Source organism: Raphanus sativus, chromosome 5 (assembly GCF_000801105.2).
Source record: "Raphanus sativus cultivar WK10039 chromosome 5, ASM80110v3, whole genome shotgun sequence".
In the NCBI taxonomy this organism is placed as follows: Eukaryota; Viridiplantae; Streptophyta; class Magnoliopsida; order Brassicales; family Brassicaceae; genus Raphanus; species Raphanus sativus.
This window is the reverse complement of record NC_079515.1, coordinates 31,553,103-31,563,794: the sequence shown is the minus strand read 5'-3', so window position 1 is coordinate 31,563,794 and position 10,692 is coordinate 31,553,103. Positions and strand designations below refer to the sequence as shown.

General features: G+C 31.4%; 2 protein-coding genes and 1 long non-coding RNA gene across 4 annotated transcripts; 1 reads left to right on the top strand and 2 right to left on the bottom strand.

The window, feature by feature from the left end:
* The first annotated feature begins 1,661 nt into the window (after positions 1–1,661).
* Positions 1,662–2,943, top strand: LOC130512923 (uncharacterized). The gene is made up of 2 exons (XR_008946557.1): positions 1,662–2,110; positions 2,527–2,943. It is a non-coding gene; the product is annotated as an uncharacterized LOC130512923 (long non-coding RNA).
* LOC108862866 (polyadenylate-binding protein 2) lies at positions 2,924–6,527 on the bottom strand. Of its 2 annotated transcripts, none has more exons than XM_018637126.2 (9): positions 5,985–6,527; positions 5,284–5,402; positions 4,553–5,209; positions 4,384–4,461; positions 4,217–4,306; positions 4,004–4,141; positions 3,655–3,807; positions 3,416–3,586; positions 2,924–3,339 (listed from the first exon to the last, which is right to left on the bottom strand). In XM_018637126.2, the coding sequence occupies exons 1-9, from the start codon at positions 6,220–6,222 to the stop codon at positions 3,106–3,108; spliced, it is 1,878 nt and encodes a 625-aa protein (XP_018492628.2). In that variant the 5' UTR covers positions 6,223–6,527; the 3' UTR covers positions 2,924–3,105. The 2 variants fall into 2 exon arrangements, with proteins under 2 accessions (XP_018492628.2, XP_018492629.2); XM_018637127.2 differs by having other exon boundaries at positions 3,655–3,804.
* Positions 6,528–10,115: 3,588 nt separating this feature from the next.
* Positions 10,116–10,451, bottom strand: LOC108858784 (defensin-like protein 287). The gene is made up of 2 exons (XM_018632655.1): positions 10,391–10,451; positions 10,116–10,303 (listed from the first exon to the last, which is right to left on the bottom strand). The coding sequence occupies exons 1-2, from the start codon at positions 10,449–10,451 to the stop codon at positions 10,116–10,118; spliced, it is 249 nt and encodes an 82-aa protein (XP_018488157.1).
* Positions 10,452–10,692: the final 241 nt, after the last annotated feature.

Genomic DNA, 10,692 nt, shown 5'->3' with positions numbered 1-10,692 from the left:
AATACTTTTTACTATTATTAGTATAAAACATTACATATATTGTTATAATTTGTAAACGCTTAAACCGCTTAACTAATAATCTAGGCGTTCACTTAATCGTTCTAGACGCTAGGTGTTAGCTCACCGTCTGCTTAGCGCCTAGCGTTTTCTTGAACACTGGACGAAACAAATAAAGATTTAAATGTTATTAATGGGTTAAGAAGACTTATGGCGGGAGAAAAGATATGTTTTTAAATGTTATTCAAAGTATTATTTAAATGTTATTCAAAGTATTTTTTTTTATTATTCAAAGTTTTTAAAACAAACTACTGTATATATATAATTTGACCCAAAAATAAAATAAAAGATCAATAAATGCGATAATACAGAAAACCCCCGCTTGTTTAAAAATGAAACTGATAAAAAATGTATAAAAGCATCTCCAATGTATTACTGCAGTTTTACTTAAAAATGATGCATATTACTCTATTTTTTCTCCAAAATAGTATTTTATTTTTATTTTTTAATATTTTTAATAATAAATTATATTTATAAAATATCAATTAACCCCAACTATTTTATGTATACAATAATTCCTGAAAATATAAATTATTTTAATTAAACATTTATTATTAAAAACTACAAGAAATCATTAAAAAGACAATATATGTTGGTTCAACAATGAGCATCAGAATATTTTTTCCACAAATGATCAGCTAATGCATTTAATGAAAAATGAACTTCTTTATTGTCGATATTCCTAAATCGAGTAAGAAAATTTTGAAATTAGACATTTTCATTTATTTTATGTTATTTTTATTTTAAATATTTATGTTTTCTATTTTTTTTAAAAGAGTATTTTGTACATTTTATGTAAAATTATTGAATAGTTATTTCTGTAATATACTATTTTCTTTCATGTTATTATGTCATTTTTAAATATTATTTAAGTAAAAAATAAAAACATTAAAATTCCAAGAATCATTTTATAAATAATAAAGTTCAACTATAAAATGGAATAATTGGTAAGATTAAATGGAGCAACGAGTAATCCTAGTCATTAATCCATTTTTAGAGTGGGATTGAAGAAAAATTTATTCCATAATGATATTTGAAGTTGAAAATGGAGTATGATTAGAAATGCCATAAAATGCAATTTCTAAGCAGCACTCACCTTTCACTCTTCATGGTCTGTTGATTTGAGTTTCTTTGGAGATGTTTGGTGGAATTCAAGGCTAATCAACACACACAGGCGATGCAATGGTAATGCAAAGCTCTTCACGATCTTGCTTTTATGTTGGATTGGATTAGTTAGTTTCGGGATTTCGATTTCGAGCTCTTAAATTGGGGAATTTGTGTTAGTGTGATTAGTTTCGTAGGGTTATGATGATGATTTGTGATATGAATTTCTAGTTGGATCTTCTGGCTGGAGTTTGATCAGACACAAAGTATTTTACATCGTTAGTTAGAATGGATCCTAAGTAATATATATAAGATAGATGAATCACTCTTTTTATACCAATTGATTTTTAGTTGGAATTTCATCTACCTTATATCAGAGTCCGATTCAAATAATCTAACCCGATTCATTATCCATGCAATCTAAAGTCATCCATCAATTATTGCCCAAATTTTTCCAGATTGACGATCAAATAATCATCGTTTCAAAAAAGTGTATTAAACAGAAAGTGTTTCACATCGATATCAATTGATCTTGAATTGGAATCTCATTTAATTTAACAAATAAACTTTCAACGCAGTTTGACTCCACTATAAAGCTCAGGCAAGATAATAATCATTATTTACTCATCAAAATAATGTCATCTTATCTTTTGTGCCTATACAGTACCCAAATCCTCATCTGGAGTTGTGCCTCGTCTCCTTGAGTTTATGCAACGGGATGACGACCCTTTTCTACAGGTTAAAACTTTTTCAGAGCGGAGATTATGATATGCTCATGTCAAGTGTAATCTCCTCTCTCACTCTAGTTCTCTAGGATGTGGCGGCTGAGACTGTAGCACTCATTGCTTCTGGAACATTCGAGCACACCAAGTGTGTAGTCGACTTAGGTGCTCTTCCAATCTTTGTTAAGCTTCTTGATCCTTCCTCTGATGCTGATGCGCGTGCCAAGGTACTTTTTTCCGAATAATAATATGATATCTCTCAATGCTTGAGTTGGAGTTCGTAAATAAATGAACCATTTGAACTTTTTGTTCAGTCTTATATCCATTGTGGTGCATTGCCCTCATCTTGCTAACCTGCTTACTCAAAACCATATGGAAAGCATAGAGATGAACATTTTGTTGCTTCATTCATGAGCTTTTAACTGTGAATTTGCATAATATAAACATTTTTATCAGTCGGTTACTGATGAAAATTTGATCCCTCCCCTGGTCAACCTGGCTCAAAATGCTGTATTTGAGATAAAGAAAAGAGCTGTATTGTCAATTTCAAATTTGATCACATCCTCTGTCTTCTCTCTTGTTCAATATATTTATTTATTATTCTTCCATTCTCCAAAAAATATCTCTTGATAATGTGATTCAGATACTTGGTGGAGCAGAATTGCATAAAGCCGTTATGTGATCTCCTGGTGTATTCAGATTCAAGAATCATCTCATATTGTCTGGACGGATTGGAGAACATTCTGAGGGCTGGAGAGGCAGAGAAGAAGAAACCAGGAGAAGTGAACTGTTATTCCCAACTGATCGTTGATGCACAAGGTAAAGAATAGATTAGGAACCTGCATAGACACAAAGAGCATGAGTTCAAAGTTTTCAGGATTCTCAAGACATACTGCCGCCTCCTACGTGAAGCTTGAAGGTTTCAAACTCCAAAAAGGATGATCAGAGTCTCTCTATACCATTGTTTCCTTAGGGCTATTTTGTGTTTTTATTTTTGATCACAACTGGCAAAAGAAACAAACCAAAATAAATATAACAAATCAAGTTTTCAAGCAAATCATTTTAAGTTTGAAGGTATGATGTATAAGTACAAACCAAGTTAAAGAATCCTACAGAAAGAGAAAGAAAGAAAGGTCTCCAATAGTGTGTATGGAGAAGACAAAAGCCACACTTTAAATATTTGTAGTTTTTTTTCAAATCGAACAGAATGACAAGAGAACATTTAAGAGACAAGGTTGTCGTTGAGGTTCAAGGAGGCAAGCTGCTCGGCTGCACCACCAGCAGCAACACTTCTGAGAACGTCCATAGCCTCGGCTACTTTAGCCTTGAGAGCTTCAGGTGACTCCAAGAGATGGAGAACTTCAGTCTGATCCATCTCCAAAAGCATCCCAGTCACTTTGGCTGCAGACTCTGCCTCTAGCTGCTCCACAAGCGGATACAGATACTCACCCAGCATCTACAAACACATCACACAACATTTATGACACCAAACTCACATAAGATTAAAAAAAGAGAAACAAGTTTTTACTCACCGTCCTTTGGTGTTCAGGAGAAGCATTGGCAAGGGAAGTAGCCAAAGCTCCAATAGGAACATGCTGAGGAAGTAGAGGCATCTCATATGGAAGCCTTCCAGGGACATCAGGTGGACCACCACCACTCCCACGGCCTTGCGGATAGCGGAACATTCGTCCCCTCGGGTGCATCTATTTATTACCCCCACAGTTAAAAAGATTTTAAGTATTACCGGAAGATAACTGAAAAGCAAAAGAACCTGGTGCTGCTGAGGCTGCTGGATCCCACCAGGGCGTCTCCCTCCAGGACGTTGCTGGCCCTGCTGAACCATTGGCATGAAGAAGTTGTGCATCGGTGCCCCACCAGGTCTCATTCCAGGAACAAGCTGCTGCTGGTAGCCATACCCGGGCTGCTGCCATGTACAACAATCACAGGTAACTAATCATCCCAACAATCTTAAAAAGGATTTGTACACCAACATTTTTAGGAATGAGACAACAGATACATTAGCTATATACATTGCTACGCCTCACATCATCATGATAAGAAATGTTCAAAACAGCAATTCCATGCTGAGGTATAAGATGCAAGACGGGACTAGTAAATACCTGTTGAGGAATCAAAGCAGGAGGTCCCTGACCATAGAACACTTGTTGTCCAATCCCGGGACCACCAGGAGGATACATCTGCATACGAGGACCAACACCTGGTGGCATCCCCATTGGTCTCATTTGCGAAAACTGAGCCTGTTTGTAGATGACGGGTCCAATTTGTTTAAAAAAACAGTAATCTTACTAGAGGCAATTTTTAAGAGGACAAACCTGGAGTCTGGCCCTTCGGTCTTCCTTTCTCTGAGCAACAGCAACATAGAGAGGTTTGTTTTCAATCATCTTACCACTCATCTCTGACATCTGTATAAATTTCCAACCGTTAGTTATCTTCACTCCTCATGCATGAAACTCAGTAAACGATATTACAACTGTCTTACAGCTTTGGTTGCTTCTTCAGGAGTCGAGAATGCTACAAAACCAGATCCTCTGCTTATTCCATTAGGATCCCTCATCACCTGATCAGCATAGTTTTAGAGAAAAAAGATAATTTTATATTATATAGTACAACACTCAGATTAGCAAGGGGAGGGGAATAGTAGAGTAGACCTTGCAAGATGTAACAGTGCCATAAGGTGTAAACATCTCCTTGAGCTTCTCGTCAGAGATACCGTCATCTAAATTCTTAACATACAAGTTAGAGCTTTGAAACTTGTCCGCAGCTTCCCTCAAACTCTGCTCATACCTAGCCTTTAGTTCATTTTCTCTCTCAGACTTCTTCTGCGCTCTACCAACATACCACTCCTTATCACCAAACGTTTTCCCGTTGAGACCTTCCACAGCCTTAGCAGCATCATCGGCATCGTCAAAGTTGACAAACCCAAACCCCTTTGACTTCCCATCTCCATCTCTCATCACCACAGCACTTGTGATCTCTCCGAACTCACCGAAAGCCTTCTTCAGATCATCATCGGTGGTTGATTCGGCGAGGTTCTTCACGTACACGTTGGTGAATTTCGTAACGGTAGCGGTGGAATCTCTCTCTTGCCTCCTGAGGAAAGGTCCGACGTACACTTGCTTGTCGTTCAGCAACATGCCGTTCAGTTCGGACATAGCTCTCTGAGCAGATTCCTCGGTTTCGTATTGCACGAAACCGTAGCCTTTTGATTGGCCTGATGAATCAACAGCTACCTTGCATGAGATAATGTTTCCGAAGGCAGAGAAGGTATCGTGCAACGCTTTGTGGTCTATGGACTTGTCCAGATTCTGCCACATATAACCAGATTTAAGTACATGTTGGACAAACCAGATTGTAAGAAGAGAGAGAGCAAAAAGAAAACCTTGATGAATATGTTGCCTGCACCACTTCGGCGAACACTAGGATCACGATGAGAGTACATAACCCTGACAGGTTTTCCATTCAGAGGTATGTAATTCAGTTCCTGGATCGCTCTTGCAGCTGCCACACAAGATAACACAAGTTTAAAGTCACATTCACGCATAACAACTACTTATATCAAAATTAGTCTTCTACCAAAAATACAGAGCAATAACCAACATTGTTCAAAAAGGCACATTCTCTAGTGATGCAATTTCCTTTTTTAAGACAGAACACTTACTTTTCCTTTTTTTTTGGTAAAAATGTTAAGATTCTATACCAATTTTCGGAGCTTTTGACAGAAGTTAAGAACACTTTCTTAATAACCAAAAAAGTTTTGTCTGAATGAAAAAAAAAGCAAAAAAATAAACCAACTTTGTTCAAAAAGGTACATTCTTTAGTGATGCAATTTCTTTTTAAGACAGAACACTTTCTTAACAACCAAACAAGTTTTGTCCGAATGAAAAAAAAAAGAAAGAAAACCAACATTGTTCAAAACGGCACATTCTTTAGTGATGCAATTTCTTTTTAAGACAGAACACTTTCTTAACAACCAAACATGCTTTGTCTGAAAGAAAAAAAAATGCCAAAAGAAAAAAGAAACACTTTTCATCAAAACTCCTGTTTGCAATTAGAAAACCTTAATCGAGAGAGAAGTCTAACCATCTTGGGGGCTGGTGAAGTTGACATAACCATATCCTAGAGATCTCCGAGTAGCCAAATCCCTACAGACACGAACAGACACAACTTGACCCATCTGGCTAAACGCATCGAAAAGCTGCGAATCCGTAACACTCGCATCCAGATCTCCAACGTAAAGCGACGTCGTACCAAACTGAGCGCCAGCTGCACCCGAACCGACCGGCGGAACAGAGCCGTTGGGAGTTTGACTTTGTGCCATTTATTTTTTGGTTTTTTGAAACTTTTTTCTTCTTTTTTGGGGTTTTTTTCTTTGTACTCTTCTCTCCCCTCTCGTTTATTACAGAGCAATCAAGATAGAACAGAGCAATCAAGATAGAACAAAGCAATCAGATAGATTTCTTCTTTTTGGGTTTTTATGAATTGAGGAGGAGAGGGGAGACGAAGAGGGTAAAAAAGCAGTTGCCGGCGGCGAAGCCTGCGGCGGCGCGTGCGATGTCAAAGATAGTTTTGTGTGAGAGATTTGGGGAAATGAAGACAACTGCGAAGAGGAAAGAGAGACACCACAGTTACCGATTTTATGCTTTTATAATTAACAAAACGAGTTTTTTTTTTTTTACTTTTTTCTGTGTGTGGAAACATAACCGAACCCTACAATCGTCGAAGAGGTGTGACAAAAATTCTCAACCGCTAGATTGGTTATAAAATAGACGTTACGATTTTATAGTTGGTAATTTTGACTGATGAACTCTAGACTCATACAGTTTTTACTTTTAGTTTCTTTAAGTGGGATTATTGATTACTCAGTTTTAATAGAGAGAGTAGGTTTAGTTTTCTTAATAAAACTAATACGATTAGAATAGTATTTTCTTTAAAATAAGACGTTATTTCAACAATTCTTAATTATTTGTTAAAAATTAATTAAAATTGTAAAAGTTTTGATGTAAAAAAATTGATTGGCATTACAAATACAAAGATAAATAAAAGCTTGGAATGTTTTTTGGATACATACGGTAATAGTTTATATAGTATAAACATAAATTTTTAATGTGTAGGTTTCTGACAAAAAGGTGAAAACACTTTTTAATTATATTTTAACATTTTTACCTAAAAAGCAAACTTTGAATAATTAGTAAATAATATATAGTATAATTACTTTAAATATACAATTATAGCATGATATCACATGATCTTAATTTGTACAAAAGTCTTTTCTGATTTGAATAAATTCAACATTCTTTCAAAAAGATAAGGGAAAAAATAATAATAATATATTAAGGAGGATCTTTAATAGGCCCGGCCTATGTATAATCAAATTTTTTTTGATCAAATGCAAAGTCTACATATGAATTTGTAAATTGGATTTATTTTACAGATAATCAAAAAATAAAACCCTAAACTACAAAAGAGAAAACTTAAAAAAAATAAAGCGGAACAACCTCACCTGAAAGTATATGCTATAAATAAAAATGATTTGCTAAGAACATATTTTGATTGATACATCTTTCACCAAAAGGACATGTTTTATTGATTGAAGGAAATCATGTCTACATACATGACATATTATCTTAACATGTTTTATTGATAGAAGGAAATCATGTCTACATACATGACATATTATCTTACCTTTGAAATTAAAATTTGAAAAATAAAATTGTAAATGAAAAATCTGAGTTGATTTTTTTTTTTAACCCAACTGATTCATTCATTGATTAAATCGCAAACAAGAGTTTTTCATACAATTGTATTACATCAATAATAAACAGACTTAAACAGAAGTTCTTAGTTACAAAGCCAAACATTAAATAGAAACGATGAAAAAGTGAATTTCTACGACGCTTTGGATACCGAAGCCTTACTTGCCAACCGGTTGTAAACCGATTTCTTTCCTTCTCCAAAATCTAATCTATTAATTTAGGGTTCTATTTTTATCTACTATTAACAAGTCATAGTAGGACCACTTAAAGAATTAGTCAATATGACATATTTGATTATTTGTATTAACAATAAACCAACTATAAATATATTAACAATAAACCAACTATAAATTTGATTTTTTTGATTATAATAAAATCTGTTGAGAAAGAATCTAACAAAATCTTAGTTTAAAATTTAAATATTTTTTTATAAATAACACATTAATATATTTCGAAATTAGTAATATAATATTATTAGAAGTAAATTTAACTAAAACTTATTATAAAAAAGAAATTAAAAAATTCTTTATACTAACTTTTTATAGATTCTATGATATATTCCGTATTATATAAAAATAGAAATGCTATATGAATTAAATATTAAAAATATATTAAATAGGTAAATTAACAAAAAAAAAATTATTTTATTTTTTAACTTAAATAAATTATTGATCATCATTATAATGGATTAAACTTCTAAAACTATATAATACTTTTATATTAAAATAAATGTATTAACATAAGTTAAAATTTTATATTTACAGCCATACATTATCTTTTTATTTATTTTGAAACTATTAGCAATATATTGCTTAAAAATGTTTATATACAAAAAATATAATAGTATATAATAACCTTTAGTTCATATACTATTTAAAAATATGTTATTAGTAAAATATGAAATTTCAGTAATTCATTTAAAATATTAGTGACAAAAATCAAATTTTAATTATAAATTTTGTTTTATTTTAATTGTAACAAAATTTGTTGATAAAAGAATTAAAAATATCACCAAAAATTCAAATATTATATAAAATGATACAGTAATTCAAAATTCATGTATTATTCCAAACTCAAATAGTTGTGTAATTTTCCAAAGTTGTCTCGAAAAAATATATTATTTTGAAAATAAATATTCAAACTCAAAATGATAATATTTCAAATTTTACAAAAGACAAAATCATGGATAATAAAAATTAACTTTTTGAAATGTACGTGAAAAAAACTAACTATATATGTTGTAAAAATTTAAAGTAACCTAATGTTTTGACGTCTTAATTTTAAAAAAAATAGAACTTAATATCATAACATCCAAAACAAATATCATATATAATAAATTTAATAAAATAGTATGATAGATACTACTATGTATAAAGTTTACTAAAACAATAGGATTATATTATTTAAAATAAATAAATCCCGTAAAATACTAAAATGAGATATGTTAAAGTATATTTTCTTAAACACAACATGTAAATATAATTATTTTAGTCATAGTTATTTTCTATAATATAAATAAATAAAATTTAAAAATGTATTATATGCAAAATGTTTAAATTAAAGAAAACAACATAATTTGAATGGGGTTCTCTATTTGAGTATTTCATATTTTTATTTTATTTTACCTAACTCGAAAATATATTAGTAAGTAATAAAAATCAATAACAAAGTAATTTTTTTTTTAAAAAAACCATTATATATTAATAATACTGAATAAGAAATATAAACAATAATATGATATAGTAATACAATATATAACACTAAAATAGAAATTATATTTTTAAAATATTTTTAATAATATAAAATATATTTAAAAAATATAAATATATCCGCACGAACGTGCGGGTTAAAATCTAGTTTTAATTAAATTTTGATTTTGCTTTTTAATATTATTACTCCTTCCACAAAAATTAAGAAAGTGTTTAATTTCTTTTTACATTTTCTATATAAAAACACCATTAATTTTTTAACATAACCACAATTCAATCAATAATATAACAATCTGTAGAATATTAAAATTCATATAGCATAAAAATAAATTAATATTATATAGAACACTAAAAACGTTATATAATTTGAAAAAGAAAAATTGTATACATCAACTAATAAAAATGGAGGGAGTATTAATTTTTGTTGACCATGTTTCATTCATGTAAAAAGTCCATAGGACATATAGTGGAGTGGTGTTTACAAACCCCAACCATTTAAACATTTTGCAAAGAAGTGAAAGCTTAACAACGAACGGTGAAGATAGTTACGAATTCCTTAGAACCACCGTCAATCTGAAAAATCACCACGCTTCTTCCACATATATATGGCGTATAGGCTTATTTCTCTTTAAATGATATGTAAGATTAAAAAATAAACTTATTTTAGACCCAAAATTATACTTTTATTTTTAATTATTATTTTGCATTACAAAAGAAATGATAGTTTACATAGGAAATTGATGAGATAATCAAAATCCTAATGGAGAAACTGTTGGATTCTCGATTTCTTCTTTGAAACCATGACATTTACATTTTTCATTATCGCATCGGCAATCAACACAAGCCTGACAAGCAATGTTTGTTAAGCATTCTGATTTACTTTTGCATTTGAAAGAGATTATGATTTCATCTTTACCCTCCACCACAAAATCTGTAACTGCAAAAAAAGTGAAGAAAATTTATATAAATAATTTATTGTAGCAGACAATGAATAATATTAAATTTGAGGAAAAGAAACCCATACAAGTTGTAGTGAAAACAAGTGCTGCCAAGAATACTGCAATAGTTACGCGAGGATTGCTCATATTTTCTGAGTTCTAAACCAACTTCTTGCGTTGTTTGATCAAAATGGTGTTAGTGAGGATGACTTTTTGAAATGATGTACACTACAATTACAGGGTATAAATAGGAGCTTGATGGGTCAAAAGAGTTACTGCGTTGCATAAAATGTTTTAATTGTTTTGACTTTTTCAAAAAGTATATATAATTAATATATTGTAAAATTGAAAATATCATAAATTCGGTAATATTTTAGAGATCAAGTGC